Raw genomic sequence first — 22,132 nt, forward strand, 5'->3', positions numbered from 1 at the left:
TTGAGGGCCCCGCAATTTATGTATTTTTGTTTGGCGAGACTCGTCTCATTTATTATTTAAAAGGCAAACCTAAAGCGACTATGATTTGCTATTTTATTCTGTCTCTAAGAAGTAAAGAAAAGGCCCTAATTAATTAATATGTCAACAACCTTACTATGAGAAGGGTTGCCTCAAACATTGGGCCTACAAGGACGTTGGCGTCCCAACGAGCTCGGGGTTCGAGCCCGGACGGGAATATCGCAACATGAATCTGGGCAGCCCAATCAGCTCCAAACGAATCATCTGATGGCCCAGACCAAAACAGTACTTTATTTACATTATCAGTACTGAACTAGTACTCAAATAACTTGGTATTTTAAACTATTGGGCTACGGACGTGAACTATATGAAATCCGAAGCTATTTGAACTTGTTTTTACAATTATTGAAACGAATCAATGCTTATGATCTGTCATGAAAAAAAAGTGAACTAACACTAACCACTTTAATGATTCACGATTTCCTAATGGTACTGCTGAAGGACACATTGAGACTAAAAACCATTCAAGCCTATTTTATAACTACTGAAATTAAACATTCAATGTAAGCCTTTAACTAAGGTTCTAAAAGATCTACTGAAATCAAGTCACACTATACAACCGTAGTAAACCATCCAGGGAAATTTTGGCAGCCTACTACAATCCTTATACAACCTGGTTATATTTAAATTACCTGTTGAGAATGAAACAAAACAGCCACTCCAAGTTTTATTTTATACTACGCTAAACGGATTCACAAAGGTCTTTAACATGAAATTAACTATGGCTAGTCATGAACTACTCTGTACCATGAATTTGGCTACAACCAGTACTCAACAGGTGCAAGAATCCGCTAACAAGGAATTAACTACAATTGGTGATTCACTAGGAAAACCAATCCAAGAAAACTAAGATATAATAGTCTATAATCCAGTTATTACATAGCCATGTTCAGTTCAGCCAACGCAATTGTAAACAAGAGTCAAAACATCCTTAACGAACAAAACATTCAAATATACAAATCAGAAACTGAATTAAATTAAAATCTTCAGGCTTCAATTACAAGTTCATCCTTTACATTTCAGCTTCACAATTATTGAAGTCAAGTTGTGTACCTGGAATTGGAACAGAAATAAAGTAGAAGAAAGATCAGCAGCAGCAGTAATTCGAGCAGCAATACAACACCAGTTCACAACAGCAATTTGAAGTTCCAAACAGCCACAAACACAGCCCAGAAAGTTTGTAAAAAAAACAAACAGCAACAATAAATACCAAGACAAACAGACTCAACCAAGCTTGTATTAAACCCAAAACTGAACCAATAGACCACTGAACCACTTAAGAAATCAAAAGGAATGAGAATCACTGTCTAGAACTCGAATTACATATATGGATGCAATGAAACAGTATCTTTTTTTTTTTGGTTTTCTGCTCTTAAACTCTCCAGCACTCTCTAAAAAAAACTGATCACTTTCCCCCCAAGCTCTTAAACTCTCTTCGACCCTCTTTTTGAACTCTCTCTTTTCAGATTGTATTTTTTCTCTTTCAGAATGTGTCTATGTGTATTTACATTCCTCTAACTCATCCTTTTCCAGCTCTTAAAAGCACTTCCAACAATTTAGAAACAATTTCCCCCCATCACCCTGAATCTCAGTACCCCATTACCCCCTTTTCCTATTATTCTATTCAGCTGGTATGGACAGCCTGATATTTAAATTAGGCATGCCCTGACAGCCCATGTTGCTTCTGGTTTTCCACTCTCTAAAGGTACTAGACAAGGTGTCAGCTCTACTGCCGTTTCAATTCTTAATTAAAACCCCTAAAGCCTCATAAACCTTTGAATTATTATAACCAAGACAAACGATTCTCTAAAACATACTTATCATGACATTAGCAAGGAACATTCAATGAACAAACCTATTTGATATTCGACTTCCGAAACAGTTAATATAATTATTTCAAAAGAGGAATCAGAACACCACGAGACACGAACATGCTGACTAAACACAAGTTAACTGATTTGTATAAACCGTGAAAATGAAAAGCGTGTTCGGATTAATGTAACATACATAAGATATATATAAACCTATTCTGCAGTTATAACAAGAATAACATAATGAATTAAACTCATAAATTGAGTTAGTTCAGATTTTCCATCTTCCCAATATGATCCAACAAGATAACAAGTGGCAATTGGGTAGCGTCAAGAATAGAGAGAGTGGAAAAACTCCATTTCCCAAGTGTTATATAGGTTTCACTTTATAGGGTTTAGAGTGGCTCAATGCATATATTAGCAGTTAAAAAGACATAAAAGCCACAACCTCTGGAAAAGTTTTGAGCCAGTGTTTTATTCTAGCAGCTAATATATATGTCATATAACTTATAGTTCTTTTTAAGTTTTAAATGAGACTGGCAATAGCGTCCAAGCGTATGAAAGTAAGCTAAACTTTTTGTGAAAAAGAATTAGAAAAAAAGAAAATTGAAAATAATTGAAACATCATATGTACATTGTCATAAAACTTCAACAGAATTTGAATTTTGGCACATAAAAAATGAAGGGTGAAAAGAAAGACATACCGAGAGTAATGTGGAAGAATATCGACCTTGAGGTTGTCACATCCTGTAGTTGCTTCTACTTCTTCCTTAATCTCCAAAGCTGAAGCCTTGAGATTATCATCACAATAGATCACCTTGATTGATGTAAGAGTTCCAATATCCACAAAACTGTCAGGAATCTTCTCAAGCAATTCAACAGATCTTAGCACTAAACTCTCAAGCATGGGAAATGATGATTCTGAGACATGCCATCCCCTAAGATGAATGCTTTGAAATTTTAAGATTTTGAGTACCGGGAACTCCATATCTCTCACGTCCCACTCCTCTTGCTCGAAAATACACCTTTGAAATATCAGCCTTTGAAGGTTGGGTAACGCAGCTATTGTGGAAGTTGCACTTGCTAGTATATTAACTGCGCGGAGGATCAGCTCTTTGAGACTTGAAGGTAAATAATACTTGGTGATATTACATATCGAACCAAGCACGAGGGACTGAAGCTGTGTAAGAACATCCAATTTCAGAACGAGAGAGTTAACTTCATAAATATCACTATCACCTATTACGAGGAGAAGCTTTTGAAGATTGGGAAACCTCTCAATTAACTCTATATCCTCACGACATAAACACATGCCTTTAAATGCCCTTAAATTCTCCAACTTAGACGGACCTTCTTCAGAAATTGCAAATATCTCACGAGGTAAGAGTGTTCCTACGTCTACATGCTTTAGTTTCGTCATCTTCCAAATATTAGGTGTCCCTTCTACTATTCTCTCAGAATCCACCAGTAAAGTTTCTAGGTCGCACATGTGTGATACCCACTCGAAAAAAAACTTTTCGAAACACATTCCCAGGTATCTCAGGTAAACTAGTGACTGCAGTATATCAACTATATTTGTATAATCCCCTGGAATGCAGTTCTTGAAATCCAACACTCTAAGAAGTTTTAAGTCTCCAACTGACGAGAAATGATAGGAACGAGATAAATACTCTTCAGAAATAGTACCGTGAAAACTAGACTCACTACTCCAAAAATCTCTATAAGCAAGAAAATCATCCGCATTATTAGTAACAAAAAACGATTTAAGATCTTGACCAAAAGATGTGGAGCCGCTTGTGAGGAATATATCTACTTTGTTGTTGAATCTCTCCAAATCATGACGAAGCTTATGGTCGAGGTGAATGCACACTCGATGTTCCTCATCATATGAAGGTTGATATTGGTTATGTGTCCCTATAACTTGCATGAACTTTTCTTCTTTAGCTTTGTTTAAGACAAAGTCACGCACTAGATCATGAATTTGCAAGTACTTCACCTTGCCATCAAAGGTCGTCTTTGTAACCATTAGTAGGCTACTAGAAATTATATCGCTCAAGTAACCTTCAGCTACCTCCTCCAATCCTCTCTCATCACTACATTGAACGAGGCCTTCGGCCACCCAGAGTAACATCAATTTAGATGCTCCAAATTTTTCATCCTCCCTAAATACTCCCATAGTTAGAAGGCAATGTCTCAAATGATCTGGTAAATAGCAGTAACTTAATTGTATTGCCAAGTTGCTCTCACTTTCAACTGATCCATGATGAGACGTTAAATTGTTTGCAACTTCACACCACTCTGAGACATTCCTTTCTTTCTTCGCCAGAATTCCACCGATCAAAACAACTGTAAGAGGCAGTCCTTTACAATATTCCGCAATTTGTACGCCAACATCCTGTAATTCCGGAGGGCAAGTTTCCTTTTGAAATGCTTTTTCCTGCAACAATTTCCAGCTCGCTTCCTTGGTTAGGAATCGAGGGGAATAAGGATCGGTACAGTTCTTGACTTCCATTGCCACATGTTTAAGTCGAGTTGTTAACATGATTCTGTTTCCTTGTTTACCAATTGGAAAACATAATCTTAACTCATCCCAAGCATCAACTTCCCATACATCATCCAAGACAATGAGATATCTTTTGCCCATTAAACACTTGCGCAACACATCGGCTATGTCACTCTCCCCATCATCGTACTTAACACCTGTCACTTGCTTATAGATATTCCTCAACAGCTCTCTCACATCATATGATTGCGAAATTGTAACCCAAGCTCGAACATCAAAGTGAGAAACAACAGAAGAATCTTTGAATATTTTTTTCGCCAAAGTAGTCTTTCCGAGACCAGGCATGCCAAAAATCGAGACAACATCCCGTTCCCTTATTCCTCTGGTCAGTAGCTTAATTATCTTGTCAGCATCATCCTCAAGCCCCACAGGTTCCTCTTCAGTTACTTGAGTAGTTGGTGTAGGGGTTGGAGCATTCTCATCAATGTTGACATCCTCCATCCTAATTAGCTTGATCTATTGATGTCAAACAGCAGTATGCATGCCTAACATTAGTAAGAGCAACAACATAGATTTGTGAAAAATAATGAGTGCAAACAATCCAGTTAGACTTTGTAAAAGAACCATTTGGAATGAATGAGACCTACTTAACAACTCTCAATTATTGCCAAATGTAATATAATATTGTCCACTATGAATTTTAAATTATCAATGCCAGCTAGCTGTATATGTATATACATAAATAATCATTTATCTTATGTCACATTATTCAATGATTTAGCTGCTGGTGAACTCGAGCAAGTGTTTTAGTTTTACGTTGTTGCCCCTATCATCCAAACTCCAAAGCATTAGAGTTTCATTGTGCATAAGCAGGGGCGGAGCCAGAGACCGAGGCGCGGCCCAATAACTTTGGTCCAAACTCTATATTTGTCTTAAGAAATATATTTAATATGTTCAAATTATTACTTTGGAACCCAATAACTTAAAAAGGCTAAAATCCCGAACCCAGAAATTTCAGATCCTGGCTCCGCCTATGTGCACAAGAAACTACAACTAGTAACGGACACACAATTTGTGAGACTAATAGCATGTTTGAAGCTTTTAAAAATACTTTTTTTTTTTAAATTATACAAGCAGATACAATTTCAGATACCCAAACTTACGGATCAAAATTATACAAAATGGATAATTGAACTTACACCTCACAAGTTAGGGGTAAAGTCTGACCCCCCAGTGTGGGATAAATAACAATGGGTTATTATTTATCACTTCAGCATTTTTCAAACATTTCACAACACACTGAAACCTATATAAACAATTAACCAAAGGAATATTACAACACTACACTTGAATTTCATGAAAGAAGGCTAAAATATAAAACCGTACAAGTACATAGTTGTGTATCTAACCTTGAACAATAACTGGAATCAGCAGATCCACCAGCAAATGAACACTCAACAGCAGCAAAAATCAGTGCCAAAATGAGGGGAGTCAACTCTCTTTAAAAAATGCAGAATTTTCCATCTTTCTGCTAAAAATTAGGTGAGAGGGCATCTTCTTTTTAAAACAAAATGAACAGCTGTCCTATTTTAGTATCTTTTTTCGAGTTGAATTTTATATATAACGCCCTTTGAAAGCGCAAGAAAAGCAGATAAATAGAATCTAGTGCACCAAATGAAAAGTAGAGTGCTGGGTGGTGTAATGGTTAAAAGCTAGGTGTGAAGTTGGTTTTGGCCTTGAAAGTCAAGGGGTCGATTCCTTCCAACAACAATTTGTTTTCCTATTTCTTTTTTTCATTATTTGGTTTAAGTATTTAGATATAAATACTTTAATATTTATAATTATTTTTCAATGTAATTAAAATAATATAACATTTATTAGAAAATTATGATTTTCGAATTCATTTAAAGTTTAAAAAAAAAAAAAAACCTTTTATTATTTTGTTAAAAAATCTACTGATATTTTTAATAGTTGTTATTTTGTATTATACGTAAAAAAAATTATTTTTTTCTCCTTTTATTTTCAAATTAGAATTATGAGTTTTATTTTACAATTAAAATTTTCATAATGAAACGGGAAATGGGAGTGCTTAGGATTGAATGGGGGAAACAGTGTCGTTTGGGGCCTTTGGGGCTTGGCGTGGCGGAGGTGGGGATTGGGCTAGGTGATGTGGAGCTTTTGGCAATTTAGCCATTTAACAAAGAGAAATTTTCATAAAACACTATCTTTTAGTGGTAATTAGCTATCTATAGATACCATTTGCTATATTACGGATTGTAGATACGTTCTATGTTGTTATAAGATGTTTAGATGTATTTAAGCTACTGTATTCATGAATACAATAGCAAAAATAGGCGTGAATGAATACGGTAGCAAAAATATGCGTGAATCAGGGAAGTCCAACTAATCAGTTGTTGTATTCGAATGTATTCGACTATATTCATGGCGTGAAACATGGGATTACAGCTGGACAGATTATTGTATTCGACTGTATTTACGGCGTGAAACAGGGGATTACACTGTTTTTAAACGGAAAGTGAATCAATTAACATAATAGACTCCTAGTATAACTCAACATACTCAATTATAACACACAAATTTTGTATTTCCAGTTATAAAAAAGATTCTCAACCAAAAAATACCTCAAAAACATAGCAATTTTCAGAAAAATTATATAATACATCTGAATACATAAATTATATTAATTAAAAAATATATGAATACATTCATTGCATATAGCGAGACACTGAATACAATAAAATACATAGAATACAGCGAGATACATTGAAATACAATGAAAAAAAGATAGTGAATACAATGAAATACATGTAATACAGCGAGATACATTGAATTACAATGAAAAAAAAGACAATGAATACAATTAAATACATGAAAATACAGTGTGATACGTTGAAAATACATTGAAATATATTAACAAAAAATCAAGTTGCTCAGCCCCAAACTCCGTCGTTTTTGTTCAAGAACAAACCCTAGTTTCTCGTGAATCCGTCGTCGAGCAAATACCCTCAACTCTTTCAAGTTGCTCAGCGTCAAACTCCGTCGTCTTTGTTCAAGAACAACCCTAATGTTGTCTCGTTAAGAGGGCCGTGATTCTGACTCGGAACTCTTAAAATTTGGAGCACACTTGGTCTTGAAAATCTTTGCTCCTGCCGCTTCGTTCTCCGGTGGTGCCTTTGCGAAAGATGCCATTTTTTGAATTTGGGACTTTTTCTGATTTTCTGAAAGTAAAAAGCAAGAAGAAAGAGAAAGCTTATAGGTTTTTTGGCGGCGCACAAGGAAATAACAAGGAAGAAAAAGAGGAGAAAAAAGCGGCAAAAATCTGAAAGAATGAGAGAGAAAAATAATACAAAGAGTATTTTATGGCTTAAGGGTAGGAGGTAACCATAAATAGATATTTGGCTATAAAAATCAAAAGGTAGATATGGAATATAATTTTTTAAAAGAGTATTTATTTAAAATAAATAAGGTATCAACCTTTACTATAGGGGTAAAAATTCCTTCAACAAATTGCCCTAATCCGTCTCAAGACAGACCCTTTCTCCTTGTTTCCTTCCTTTCAATTTTTAAAATCACTAATTAAACTATCATAAAACTAAAATTGCAAAATTAATTTCTTCACTACTTAATCTGACAACTAGTTAATTAACTTAACAATGTAAACTAATGAAAGAGAATTGCTAATTTAAAACTAAAAACTAAAAATATAACAATAACTATTATATATTTTTTTGTGATTTTTGTTTGATAATGCATTTAATTATGTAATTAAATCCTAAATGCAATTAAATCTAAAATGTTATGAAATGAATAATGGAATACTTTTATGATTTTTATGGTTTAAAACATTTCTAAATATATGCAAATAAATGCAAAACAAGTTGGATAAAAATAAAGAAAAATTCCTGAAATTCTATGAAATAATTAAAAAACTATTTTGCAATATTTTTGAGGAATAATTTGTATTAGGGCAAAATTACGTGCTCACAACCGAAACATGTTGTCACGACCCAAATACCTAACCCGTCGTAATGGCACCTATCGTGCAACTAGCCAAGTTGACACTTTCAATATGCTTTCAATATATGACAGAAATTAGTTAAGGCAATTAAATTAACCGTAGGTTTACATAACAACAAGGTAAAACCCAAAATACAAGTGCAGAATAATAGCCCGACATCGGGATGTCACTAAACCATAAACATCTAACAACCAGTCTAGAAAGAGGGTGTACAACAATCTGTGCTAAATGCCAATACAAGAGAGAAAATATAATAAGAAAGGAGAGACATGACTGTGGGCGCCGACAACTACCTCGTAAGTCTCCGATAATCAGCTACACTCGAGATCAACACCCTCTGTGATTGGACACACCTGGATCTGCACATGAAGTGCAGGGGTATAGCGTAAGTACAACCAACTCAGTAACTAACAGAAATAAATAGGGAACTGAGAAGTAGTGACGAGCTATGTAAATACAGTTCACTTCAAAAGTTTTCAGTAAAGAGTGAACATGCTTTCAAATTCGGCAGTTTAAGTCAAATCAATTCGAGCTCAAGTAAACCAGATATGAATCTTTCAAAAATTGCACAACAATAACAGATAACAACTAAGTGCAACAATAATTTAAAAGCAAGTACAGCCTCTCAAGGCAACAGTCACTTAACTCATCTGTAACGATCCGATCAGTCGTTTTGAGCTCTAGCTCGTCGTTCAACAGTTTGAAGCCCTGAGTAGCTTCACTTCAAGTATAATGACTTGCATGTGTGATCGGAATTGAATTTCGGGAAGTTCGGAGTTGATTTGGAAAGAGAATTCTCATTTTGGAAGCTTTAAGTTAAAAGAATTGACTAAGATTAGATTTTTGAGTAAACGACCTCGAAATCAGGATTCAAAGGTTCCAACAGGTTCGTATGATGATTTCGGACTTGGGCGTATGTCCATATCGGGTTTTGAAAGACCCAAAAATATTTCGGCACCTATTGTGAAAGTTAGCATTTTTGGAAGAATTTTATAAGTTTGGGTTGAAGTGCATTTCAGTGTTATCAATGTTCATTTGGGATTTCGAGTCTGGGAATAGCTCTGTATGGTGATTCTGGTGTTGGAAGTGCGATCGGAAGTGAATTCGGAGGTCAGTGGGTCATGTTGGAGCCATTTGGCTAAAGATAGAAATTTGAAGGTTTTTGAGGAGTTTGACCGGAAGTGGACTTTTTGATATCGGGGTCGGAATCCGATTCTGGAAGTTGGAGTAGGTCCGTAATATCAAATATGACTTGTGTACAAAATTTGAGGTCAATCGAACGTGATTTGATAGGTTTCGCCATTGAATGTAGAAGTTGAAAATTCTAAAGTTCATTAAGCTCGGAGTGAGGTGCAATCCATGAATTCGGCGGTGTTTGATGTGATTTGAAGGCTCAACTAAGTTCGTAATGTGTTTTGGAACTGGTTGGTGCAATTGGACGGGGTCTCGAGGGCCTCGTGTATGTTTCGGGGTAGTTTCAGACCATATATCCTTTGTTTATGATTGTTAGTTTCTGGTGTTTGGGTTGCTCATCGCGATCGCGTAGATAGACACGTGATCGCGTAGTACTGACTGGGAGCTGGCGAGGTTGTTTCTTGCGATCGCAAGGGCAAGTACGCGATCGCGCAAGGCATTGGTTGGAGGCATGACGGATTTGCCTTCGCGTTCGCGGAGCTGAGCTCGCGTTTGCGTATGTCGATCAAGCAGAGGTTGGCAATCGCATAGCCTTTGTCGTGTTCGTGTATAAAAAGAATTTAGGGTAGCTGAATTTGGTAATCGCAATTGTAAGCACGTGATTTTTGACCCTCCCCGAGAATTTTCACATTTTTAGCGTGAATATGTGAAATTGGGTCTAGTATAGCTATTTTAACTATTTTTACTTTATTTCGTTGCAAAAAAGAAAATTTCAAAAAATATATATATAAATTTTAGTTTATGTATCTCTCATAAACTTGAAAAATACAAAAATTGTACTTTATTTTGGTACTTTATATAAATTCGAAAATTACAAAAAATATAGTTCTATTAATGTTTGCAGTCATTATAATACAAAATATTACTTCATATTTTTGTCTTTATTAAAGAACGAAAATTACAAAAAATTATTTTATTAATATTTTATAGTTATTTTAACTTTGAAAAATACAAAAAATATTACTTCATATTTTATCTTAATATTTACGAAAATTACAAAAAAATAGTTTTATTAATATTTTTGTAGCTATTTTAAAATCTTGAAAATATTTAAAAATATGTAATTTTGTTTAAATACTAGTCTTATTTTTGGTAGTTATTTTGCTTACATAGGACTAGTTAAACAACGTGTTCCTATTTCTCGGGTCCGGGAAAATGAATAATATTCTGGTTCAAACTACCCGGTTTTAGGCCTAATTTTCGGACCTAGCCCATAATAAACCGTGTCCAGGACACGTGGGGAACCCCACCACGCGTGGGGGACATATGCCTCGAACCCCACCACGCGTGAGGCTCATTTTCATGGGCATTCCAATACAAAACACGGACGAAAGCCAACAGAAAAGGGGGACCTTTTTTTTTTGAAAAAAATTCTGAAGAAGTATTGTTTGATCATCTTCTTCAGGAGAAGAAGGGAAAACCCTACTTCCCCCGTCACCTTCCCCAGCTCCCTCTTCGACCACCGGACCTCCCTCCCCACGCTCACACTCCCCGTCACGACCCCTCCGTTAAACCACCCAAACGACTGTTCCTCCATCCTCTTTAAAAACCCAAAGAGAACCCTACTTCCCCGCGTCGCATCCCCGGTCCAGAAAACGACCAAACCAGTCGCCCTCACGTCCAAAAACCAGTTCAACACCACCACCAACGACGCCCAGCTCCATCACACCCGTCGCAACCCAAAAACCAGTCGCGATGCCACTCCCTCACGTCCGAACGACCATCGCTTCCATCCTCCATTAAATCCGGCGAGTACTGCTGCTTCGCCTTCGCCGTCACTGCCCCCAGCTTCACTCCCTCATCGTCAAACAACCTCTCTTCCTCAGCCAACAAGCCCTACTGCTCGTCAACCCTACTGTTGTCACCATTGTTGCGCTGTTCGAGCAGCAGCCACTGCTGCTGTGGTTCGGGTTCATCACTGCCCGTCGACGCTACATCCAAACCACCAGCCCCCGACCATTTCTTCTCCCTCGTCGTAACAAAAAAAAAACTAGTCCGACGATCCTCCATTGAATCCGGCCCTCGCTGCTGTTCCGTTCAGCTCCCCCACGCCCAAATGACCGCCTGGAAAAGTCAGTTGTAGCCATGACTCATTGTTAGTCCGTTCGTGTTCGAGTTTCTGGCGCGAGCTATTCCGTCCGAGCTTCGATAACCTTTTCTATGGTTTCCCGGTTGCGGTTGTTCGTTGAAGTCGATGTTGAGGTTCGGTCCATGGCTCCGTGCATTTCTGTTTATTCAGGTTAGTTAAGCCTCGATGTATTGGATTAAAGAAATTTTACGTTCAATGTTTGAAGTTCCAATATATCAATTGATATGATAATTTTCTGCTTATGTTTCACCGTATGCATTTTAGTTCATTTTTGTGTTATGTTATTATTGATTACTTGATGTCATTTGATTTAGTTGTATTAGTAGTCCCAAGATTAGTATTGTTATTATTTACGTTCAATGTGTTATGTTATTATTGTCTTAGTTTATTTGGACAAAATTAGTATTAGTACCTGTTGTTACTACGCCCGAAACACTCATTCGCTTAACTTCTTTTATCAAGTCTTGACAAGTTATGAGATTGTAGGTGTAAAGAAGCCGTAAGGTTTAGTATTGTTAAAGGCGTAAAAATGGCATCCTTTTAAAAAAAATATAAAAAAAAATAAAAATAAAAAAACAAAAAAAACGGGACAAGCTTCGCCGAAAATAAAAAATGTACAAATTGCGGGGCCCTCACAAAATATATGTATTAAATACTTAGATTCCGGGACGGGCCGTTTTAGCAAATTTCACGGCCCTACAAAAAATAATAATGCGCTAGTTGCTTTAGGCGCGCCTTTAATAATGTTATCTCCCTAAACTCGGGTGCACATTTATGTGACCCAAATCCAAATCTCAACGGAGTCGAAATATGTCTCTAGTCACGGGCGCATTGATTGTGGCGTGGCCCGAGATGCATTTCCATGACGTTGCAAATTCTTTAAAAAATAAGAATGAGATGAGCCTCGCCGAATAAAAATACAAATTGCGGGGCCCTCAGTAAATACTTGTTTAAAATTACTTAGAATTCAGGAGGGTCGTTTAGCGAATTTCGCGGCCTCCGCAAAAAATAATAACGCGATAGTCTCTTTAGGCGCGTGTTTAATAATTTACTTTCTTAAGCTCGGGTGTGCATTTCATGCGACCCAAATCCAAATCTCAAAACATCAAATAAAATGCGTTCCGGATTGTGGGTGCATTTCATGTGACGCAGTCCAAAGACGTGTTTTAAGCGATGTTCACATTCTCCTAAAAACAATAATAGTAAAGCGGTTAAAAGATAAATTTGCACATAAGTTCATATTGTATTAAAAATCAGATAAATAAGCCAAATATAACAGTTGAGCGACCGTGCTAGAACCACAGAACTCGGGAATGCCTAACACCTTCTCCCGGGTTAACAGAATTCCTTATCTAGATTTCTGGTACGCAGACTGTAATATAGAGTCATTATTTTCCTCGATTCGGGATTAAAATTGGTGACTTGGGACACCGTAAATCTCCCAAGTGGCGACTCTGAAATAAACAAATAAATCCCGTTTCGATTGTCCTTTAATTGGAAAAAACTCCCCTGCGCCCCTCGGGTGCGGAAAAAGGAGGTGTGACAGCTCTGGCGACTCTGCTGGGGAAATTTTAATAACCCAGAACCACTGGTTCAGGGTTAGAAATTCGAGCTTAGATAAATTGTTATATTTGGCTTTATCTGATTTTTTACATGTTTTAAGCCTAATGTGCTAAATGTTGCTTTTACCGCTTTGATATTATGTGAACTGTATATAAATTGTGCCGAAACTCATCTTCTCTCTGAGTCTTCTAAATCATGAAGAAGGGCGAACTTCGTATGACTTCTTTTCTGTATAGTGTCAAATCCCAATTTAGAACGAGGTTCGGATAAGTTGTTAAGCCGGCGAAGCTTCTGTATTCCCGGTACGCTGCCCCCCTCGGCTCGAGCTGTCCGCTCGGGTAAGCCAGGTCTAGAACAAACACCCAGGTTCTGAACCTAGTATAACAAAGCCACATGCCGGATCCCTAGTAGGAACGTTTATTTGCATCATGTGCATTTGACTTAGGGGACTCAACACAGGGGTTGGGTCCGTCTAGGACAAGCAACCTGAAAATAATAGACCATCTCATGGCATCCAATGTGCTACATGTTGTATTCAGTCAAGGGCGAATGGGTCATTTGGTCATTTCCAGCATGATGTTATTTTAATCAAAGCATGGGGAACATTTGCGGAATCCAAGAAGCCTTGGAATTCCCTATGTCCCCCACGCTTGCTTTTTGGGAAAACACATGGGGAACATTTGTGGAATCCAAGAAGTCTTGGAATTCCCATATGTCCCCCACACTTCATATGTTGGAAAAAGCGCATGAGGAACATTTGTGAAATCCAAGATGTCTTGGAAATCCTTATGTTTCCCATGCCACATTTTGAAAATAACAATAAACATAAAAAAATAAAAATGCATATAAAAACAAGGCATGAAAATTCAAAAGATTTTGTATGTTGTCATCATTTTCCACAAATTAGAAAATCGTGAAAAGATGAGGAAATGACAGTGTAGAGATATAACTACTTATTTTTAGAAAGAAAAAGAAAACAAATGTCCAAGTAGTGTCGAAACTCTGCCGAAATTTTGAGAATATAAAATAAAAAATATGTCTTAATAATTTGTTTTATTAAAAAAAAAAGCATTAATAGAAAAGAAAATTGTTTGTCTTGCCATAAAAATGAAAATAAGAGTCTTGTTTTTAAAATATGTGTTATTTATTTGTTTATGAAAGTGACAAAATTAAAATAATCCAAAAATATTTTCCATTATTGGCTTCTCTAGGAAGTCTTTCTAGTTGTTTCTTTAAAAAATAAAATAAAAAATAAAAATATAATATAAAATAAAAAAAATAAAAACAAATCCGAAAATATTTTGAGTCTTTTTCAAAATTGAAAAGAAAATTCAGAATCCAAAAAAAAAAAGAAAAAAAAAACATTTTGAGAAGCATTTCTTTTATTGAAAGCAAAATTCCGAAAAAATATTCTCTTCTTCTTCTTTAGAATAAAGAAAAAAAAAAGAGCAAATGAAAATTCAAAATATATCTTAGAAGTGTTTCTTGTAAAAAGAAAATCAATCAAAAAATGCTTCCTTTCTTCTTTTAAAGTAGTTCTTTTGACCGAACTACGCGGGTTTGATTCTCACCGGATGTGAGATACGTAGGCAACCCTCATCGGGTCCAACCCCACCTTCTCAAAAAAGAAGGAATGTTTTATGTTTTTCGTTAATTCGTTTGTTTGTTATAAATGAAAATAATAGAATAATAGTCTATTTGATTGTTGTGAAAATAATAATAAAAAAAATATATATAGAAAATGGAAAAGGGTCTTCTCAATAATAGTTTATTTGCCCGAACTACGCGGGTTTGATTCTCACCGGATGTGAGATACGTAGGCAACCCTCATCGGGTCCAACCCCAATTTTTGCTAAAAAGCCAAAAAAACAAATAATAATAATAAAAATATATATGTCAAATTTCAATTTTTGTCATAAAGAAGTCGGGTGACGCTGTTTTATCAAGACATAGCCGAATGTTCCCGAAAGGGACGCCGGAAGGCTGACTTTGCATAAAACAGCCACCTTTGGGTCATTTTTTTAAAAAGATTTGGTCCAGTTGACCCACACAGCCTTAAAAATCTTCGTCCCCGGGACGTTGAAAGGCCGTGCTTGCAATATTGAGTTTTCTAATTTGAAAAACGACAAAAGAGTCATAAATAAGTCAGGTGATGCTGTTTTGTCATAAATAGCCGAATGTTCCCGAAAGGGACGCCGGAAGGCTGACCTTGCATAAATAGCCACCTTCGGGTCATGTTTAGAATTTTTTGGTCCAAGTTGACCCACACAGCCTTATAAATCTTCGTCCCCGAGGCGCTGAAGGGCCGTGTTTACAACGCCAAGTCTTTTATTGTAATTTTGAAAAGAAAAAAAATCAAAGAGTCAGCGGTCATGTGAATACCGTCTTTTGTCATAATAAGCCGAGCCAGCTTCGGCCGCGTCTTAAACCGTTCTTGCCGAAATAGCCTTAGAGTATCTTTCAGTTGTCGAAAGGTTATTTTCGTAAAAGAATGGACAAGTTTTAAAGTGTCAAAATAATCCTCCCCGGCCTCAAAATTCATGTGAAAATTGGAAGGGGCCACATTTGCAAAAAAATAACCATTTGGTTGCATTTGTCGAACAGAGAAAGGGAGCTGGAATTTTGTTTTTAAGTCTACCAATCTTTTGATTAGAACATGCGGGTTGTTTAATTTTCAAGCTGGTGGGTAATCTTTAAATCCTTGAAACCCAGTTTGTTTTAAATTTTTGAAAAAAAAATGTGTGTTTAGTGTTGATTATCTGTTATTGGTCCGAACTACGCAAGGTCTGATTGATGCGGGGTCATGATACGTAGGCAATCTCCATAAGATTCGACCACAACGAAAAAAAATGAAAAAAAAAAGAATAAAAAAGAAAATGAAAAAAGAATGAAAAGAGAATGAAAAAGAAAAAGAAAAAAAATGAAAAGAGCAAAATGAAAAAAAAGAAAAGAGAAAGAAAAAAAAAAGAAAAAAAAAGAATGAAAAAAAAAAGAAAAAAAAAAAAGAAAAGATGTTGTCAATAATAAGGACCGACTGAGTCCATTCTAACCTGTTTGTTTTGCAAATAAGTTAAGGTGGTTGGTTTGTGGTAATCCGGACAATGACGCCCAGAATCCTTTGCTTGCACCTCATGATATACAATCTGCGGGGATCAGGCCTAATAACAGAAGCACTTGAATCCTATTGGAAACTTGTTGACGGAGGTTGCTGATATTGAAGCTGGCAATGGTCTTCACAATACTAATGTAAAGCTCAGTGGCTAAGATGCCAATTCTGATAAAGTGAGAGGACGTTTTGTTCCTGGGTCAGCAAGAGAGAAGCTTGTGGTGGCTCATTTTGTTGTCATTTCTGTTGTTCGGATTAGGGTTATGAGTCGGATGTTGTCTTGTCCAGTTTGTTTTTAGGATTTTGTTCTGGATTGTTTTGTTTGTTTTGTTATTTAAACCATTCCACCGGTAGTCTAATACAAAGTCCGGTCTTTTATTATTTCCAGTCATCTTTTTGTTTAGTCCTTTTACCATTTTTTGTTCGATGCCGATTCTAGGGACATAACATGCGTACCCAGTTTGGGCCTAATCTTAAAAGTTAATCCGAACCCTGGAGAGGTGATCAGAACAGTTAAAGAAAAATAAGAACGGTTGAGATCATACAGAGCTCGAGTCATGTGGAACTGGGGCAAGTTAAACACAAAGGAAACCGTTAAAAGGCAAAGATTCGCCGAATTGGCATGAGGGTCGTTCATAATAATGAGAATGAGAGTGTCGCCCAACGGTGCTTTAGAAGTGACAAATGAACAAACAAATGTTGAATATAATTGTCAAGTCCAGCACCATCAGAAGAGACTACAAATTTAAATCGTGTTGTTTGCATTTGGCATGTTTTGAAGACTGGAATGACGAAGGCATTTTGTTCTGCTACCCAAACACTTTATCCTTCGTTACCCCTTTTGAGCCTTATTTATTTTCTTTCATACCCCTCGTTCGGAATTAGTAGCAACGAATAAAATACGCAAGCATGGCAGGTAAGAGAAAAGATAGAAAAGAAAACAGCAAAATGGAAAAAGAAGAATAAAATAAAAAAAAGAGAAAGAAAAAACAACAAAAAGAAAGGAGAAATGAGAAAAGAAAAGAGAAATGAAAAGAAAAGTGATAACACAAAAGAAAAAGAAAAAAAAAGAAAGTCAAATGGAAAAGAGGAATTGGGAACTACGTTTGACCTGATTCCTCAAAGAGGATACGTAGGCGCTTCACGGCTCGGTCATAGTTTTGAAAAAAAAATGAAAAAAAAATCAATTAAGATATCCCCAAGCAAGAAACTGGGGCAGATATTGCGTTTGATGTAAATAAATCGAATTCCGAAGGTTGTAATTAATAACCCCAAATTAATGTATTTTTGAGCCTTTTATACCCTTTCCTTCTAACCTATCCAAAACCCACATTACGGTCCAAAGAAAGACCTTCTGATCAGTCTTCAAAAGATGCCAAGTCAGACAAATGAAGAGTCTTACCGGCGAACATAACATTCTGTTCCACAGCAGAAAGGACTCTAATCTCCAACAGAAAGAGTCATACCGGCAACACTCCAAATCCTCAGCTGGAGAGAGATATAAAACGAGAGAGTCTTATTGGTGAAAACCTTCACAGGCACCATAAGGCGGTGAAAGCTGAGAGAAAACCAAAATGAGAGAGACTTGATAGTGAAAACCCTTCGGGCACTACAAGTCGAATAAGATTGAGAATCAGAGGGGGAATCGCCAATGGAAGATCTTAAAAGATGATTGACGGCAGAGGATAGGCCACATACGCATGTCATGGCCATTAGAGTCGGTATCTGCGTTTGATAGGTTTTTATTTATAGTTTCTTTTGTAAAAGAGTCATCGTTTCCTTTGTCTTTTATTTTGTTTCTGTTATCTTTCTCCTTTCATAAAAAATTTCCCCAATAGAGTCTGTCCGGTCAGAACAAGTATGAAATGACTTCAAAATATGCCATCATCTTTCCAAGATGAGATCTGACTAGTATATCCAAATGGTATAGCCAGCAAGGAACAAGCGCGAGGCCAGTGTCAAAAAGATATCCCCAGCAAAGGGAACTGACAAAAGGATTGACGAGCGTCAAGAGAGATCCTTGCCAAACCCAAGGTTATAAACCTCAAAGGCCAAGGCCCATGAACAGAGCAAGGAGAGCAGTGAGCATAATTTGGCGAAATCCATACTAGACTAAAAGGTCGGGGAAATACCAGTTTCCGAGCTATGTCACAAAAGAAGAGGGATACCCCCAGCAGGAAGGGATTATCCCCAGCACATAATATCATCCCCAACAAGTTGTGGAACACAGAGCAAGGAGGGAAAAAGGGAAAACCATCCCAGCAGGAGTATCAAAACCAACCACCATATTTTAAACTAACAAATTTTGTTTGATTTGAAACAGGTAAAGGAAATGGCATTGATGCAGAAGCGCATGCCACAAGGGATATTATCAAACTGGGGCAGAAAATTTTCCTTCCATTTAGAAAATTTTCTGGAAGTCAGCTACCCTCAGCTGATAACATTTTACCACCCAACAGGTAAGTAAATCAAGGGAGGTAGTCTTGGAAGGAAGAAGCTATGCAAAAACAAAACAAAAAAAAGGGAATTAAAAAAAAAGAATAATAATAAAAAATGGGGAAGGTAGAAAAGGAAAATTCATCCCAATCCCCAGCAAGTATTCGAGGTAAGACATTTTCAAGTCTTAAAGATATTTTGGGTTCATCCGCCCTCAAATAGGATATGTCGGGTTCATCCGCCCTCAAATAGGATCTGTTGGGTTAATCCGCCCTCAAATAGGATCTGTCGGGTTCATTCGCCCTCAAATAGGATCTGTCGGGTTCATCCGCCCTCAAATAGGATATGTCGGGTTCATCCGCCCTCAAATAGGATATGTTGGGATCATCCGCCCTCAAATAGGATCTGTTGGGTTAATCCGCCCTCAAATAGGATCTGTTGGGTTAATCCGCCCTCAAATAGGATCTGTCGGGTTCATCCGCCCTCAAATAGGATCTGTCGGGTTAATCCGCCCTCAAATAGGATCTGTCGGGTTCATCCGCCCTCAAATAGGATCTGTTGGGTTCATCCGCCCTCAAATAGGATCTGTCGGGTTCATCCGCCCTCAAATAGGATCTGTTGGGTTAATCCGCCCTCAAATAGGATCTGTCGGGTTCATCCGCCCTCAAATAGGATCTGTCGGGTTCATCCGCCCTCAAATAGGATATGTCGGGTTCATCCGCCCTCAAATAGGATATGTTGGGATCATCCGCCCTCAAATAGGATCTGTTGGGTTAATCCGCCCTCAAATAGGATCTGTTGGGTTAATCCGCCCTCAAATAGGATCTGTCGGGTTCATCCGCCCTCAAATAGGATCTGTCGGGTTAATCCGCCCTCAAATAGGATCTGTCGGGTTCATCCGCCCTCAAATAGGATCTGTCGGGTTCATCCGCCCTCAAATAGGATCTGTTGGGTTCATCCGCCCTCAAATAGGATCTGTCGGGTTAATCCGCCCTCAAATAGGATCTGTCGGGTTCATCCGCCCTCAAATAGGATCTGTTGGGTTCATCCGCCCTCAAATAGGATATGTTGGGTTCATCCGCCCTCAAATAGGATCTGTCGGGTTAATCCGCCCTCAAATAGGATCTGTCGGGTTCATCCGCCCTCAAATAGGATCTGTTGGGTTCATCCGCCCTCAAATAGGATATGTTGGGTTCATCCGCCCTCAAATAGGATATGTCGGGTTCATCCGCCCTCAAATAGGATCTGTTGGGTTCATCCGCCCTCAAATAGGATCTGTTGGGTTCATCCGCCCTCAAATAGGATCTGTCGGGTTCATCCGCCCTCAAATAGGATCTGTTGGGTTAATCCGCCCTCAAATAGGATCTGTCGGGTTAATCCGCCCTCAAATAGGATATGTTGGGTTCATCCGCCCTCAAATAGGATATGTTGGGTTAATCCGCCCTCAAATAGGATCTGTTGGGTTAATCCGCCCTCAAATAGGATCTGTCGGGTTCATCCGCCCTCAAATAGGATATGTCGGGTTCATCCGCCCTCAAATAGGATCTGTTGGGTTCATCCGCCCTCAAATAGGATATGTCGGGTTCATCCGCCCTCAAATAGGATATGTCGGGTTCATCCGCCCTCAAATAGGATATGTTGGGTTCATCCGCCCTCAAATAGGATCTGTCGGGTTCATCCGCCCTCAAATAGGATATGTTGGGTTCATCCGCCCTCAAATAGGATATGTTGGGTTCATCCGCCCTCAAATAGGATATGTTGGTTTCAGTCTTTACATTTCTTGACAGGCGCCCACCTGAATAACGAGAGGAATACATTTTCTGTCTTTTCATTTCTGTTCAAGGTCACCCACCAGTATAATGCGGGCATATCATTTTTCATGTCTTTACCAGGCGCCCACCTGTATAACGAGAGGAATACTTTTATGTCTTAGTTTAAACAGGCGCCCACCTGAATAACGGGAGGAATACTTTTGTCTGTGCATTTCATATTCTAGGCACCCACCTGTATAACAAGGGAATACATTTTGTGTCTTTACCATTAGGCGCCCACCTGTATAATAAGGGAATACATTCCACGTCTTTACCCATAGGAGATTCATTTCCTCCTAGGTTTGTTTAGTTTTACCCATAGGAGATGCATTTCCTCCTAGGTTTGTTTCAGTTTCACCCATAGGAGACGCATTTCCTCCTAGGTTTGTTTCAGTTTCACCCATAGGAGACGCATTTCCTCCTAGGTTTGTTTCAGTTTCACCCATAGGAGATGCATTTCCTCCTAGGTTTGTTTCAGTTTCACCCATAGGAGACGCATTTCCTCCTAGGTTTGTTTCAGTTTCACCCATAGGAGACGCATTTCCTCCTAGGTTTGTTTCAGTTTCACCCATAGGAGATGCATTTCCTCCTAGGTTTGTTTCAGTTTCACCCATAGGAGACGCATTTCCTCCTAGGTTTGTTTCAGTTTCACCCATAGGAGATGCATTTCCTCCTAAGTTCAGTTCTACCAATAGGAGACGCACTTCCTAAGTTTATTGTACCCACAGGAGACGCACTTCTAAGTTTATGTTTTACCCATAGGAGATGCATTTCCTCCTAAGTGGTTGTTGAAGATGCTAAAAAAAATGACCTAGTCTGATGAACCTTCTCCTAGGATCAAAATCTTAGTCTGACGAATTTTTCTCCTAAGATAGAGACCTAGTCTGACGAACCTTCTCCTAGGATCAAAATCTTAGTCTGATGAATCTTTCTCCTAAGATACCAAAAACAAAAATGACCTAGTCTGATGAACCTTCTCCTAGGATCAAAATCTTAGTCTGATGAATCTTTCTCCTAAGATAACCAAAAAAAAACAAAAAATGACCTAGTCTGATGAACCTTCTCCTAGGATCAAAATCTTAGTCTGATGAATCTTTCTCCTAAGATACCAAAATAAAATGACCTAGTCTGATGAACCTTCTCCTAGGATCAAAATCTTAGTCCGATGAATTTTTCTCCTAAGATAGAGACCTAGTCTGATGAACTTTCTCCTAGGATCAAAATCTTAGTCCGATGAATTTTTCTCCTAAGATAGAGACCTAGTCTGACGAACCTTCTCCTAGGATCAAAATCTTAGTCTGATGAATCTTTCTCTTGAGATAACCAAAAAAAAAACAAAAAATGACCTAGTCTGACGAACCTTCTCATAGGATCAAAATCTTAGTCTGATGAATCTTTCTCCTAAGATAACCAAAAAAAAACAAAAAATGACCTAGTCTGATGAACCTTCTCCTAGGATCAAAATCTTAGTCCGATGAATTTTTCTCCTAAGATAGAGACCT

The 22,132-nt window shown here is 37.7% G+C and overlaps 1 protein-coding gene across 4 annotated transcripts; it reads right to left on the reverse strand.

Moving 5' to 3' along the window:
* Positions 1-900: 900 nt before the first annotated feature.
* Positions 901-6,014, reverse strand: LOC107771367 (late blight resistance protein R1-A-like). 4 transcript variants are annotated; one of them, XM_075241088.1, is made up of 4 exons: positions 5,802-5,935; positions 5,594-5,698; positions 2,594-4,908; positions 901-1,131 (listed from the first exon to the last, which is right to left on the reverse strand). In XM_075241088.1, exons 3-4 carry the CDS (start codon positions 4,891-4,893, stop codon positions 1,119-1,121), a joined length of 2,313 nt encoding a protein of 770 aa, XP_075097189.1. In that variant the 5' UTR covers positions 4,894-4,908; positions 5,594-5,698; positions 5,802-5,935; the 3' UTR covers positions 901-1,118. The 4 variants fall into 4 exon arrangements, with proteins under 4 accessions (XP_075097189.1, XP_075097191.1, XP_075097188.1 ...); XM_075241090.1 differs by having other exon boundaries at positions 2,594-4,937; positions 5,592-5,698; XM_075241087.1 differs by lacking the exon at positions 5,594-5,698 and having other exon boundaries at positions 5,802-6,014.
* Between the last annotated feature and the right edge of the window lie 16,118 nt (positions 6,015-22,132).

This window comes from Nicotiana tabacum, chromosome 20 (genome assembly GCF_000715075.1).
Source record: "Nicotiana tabacum cultivar K326 chromosome 20, ASM71507v2, whole genome shotgun sequence".
In the NCBI taxonomy this organism is placed as follows: domain Eukaryota; kingdom Viridiplantae; phylum Streptophyta; class Magnoliopsida; order Solanales; family Solanaceae; genus Nicotiana; species Nicotiana tabacum.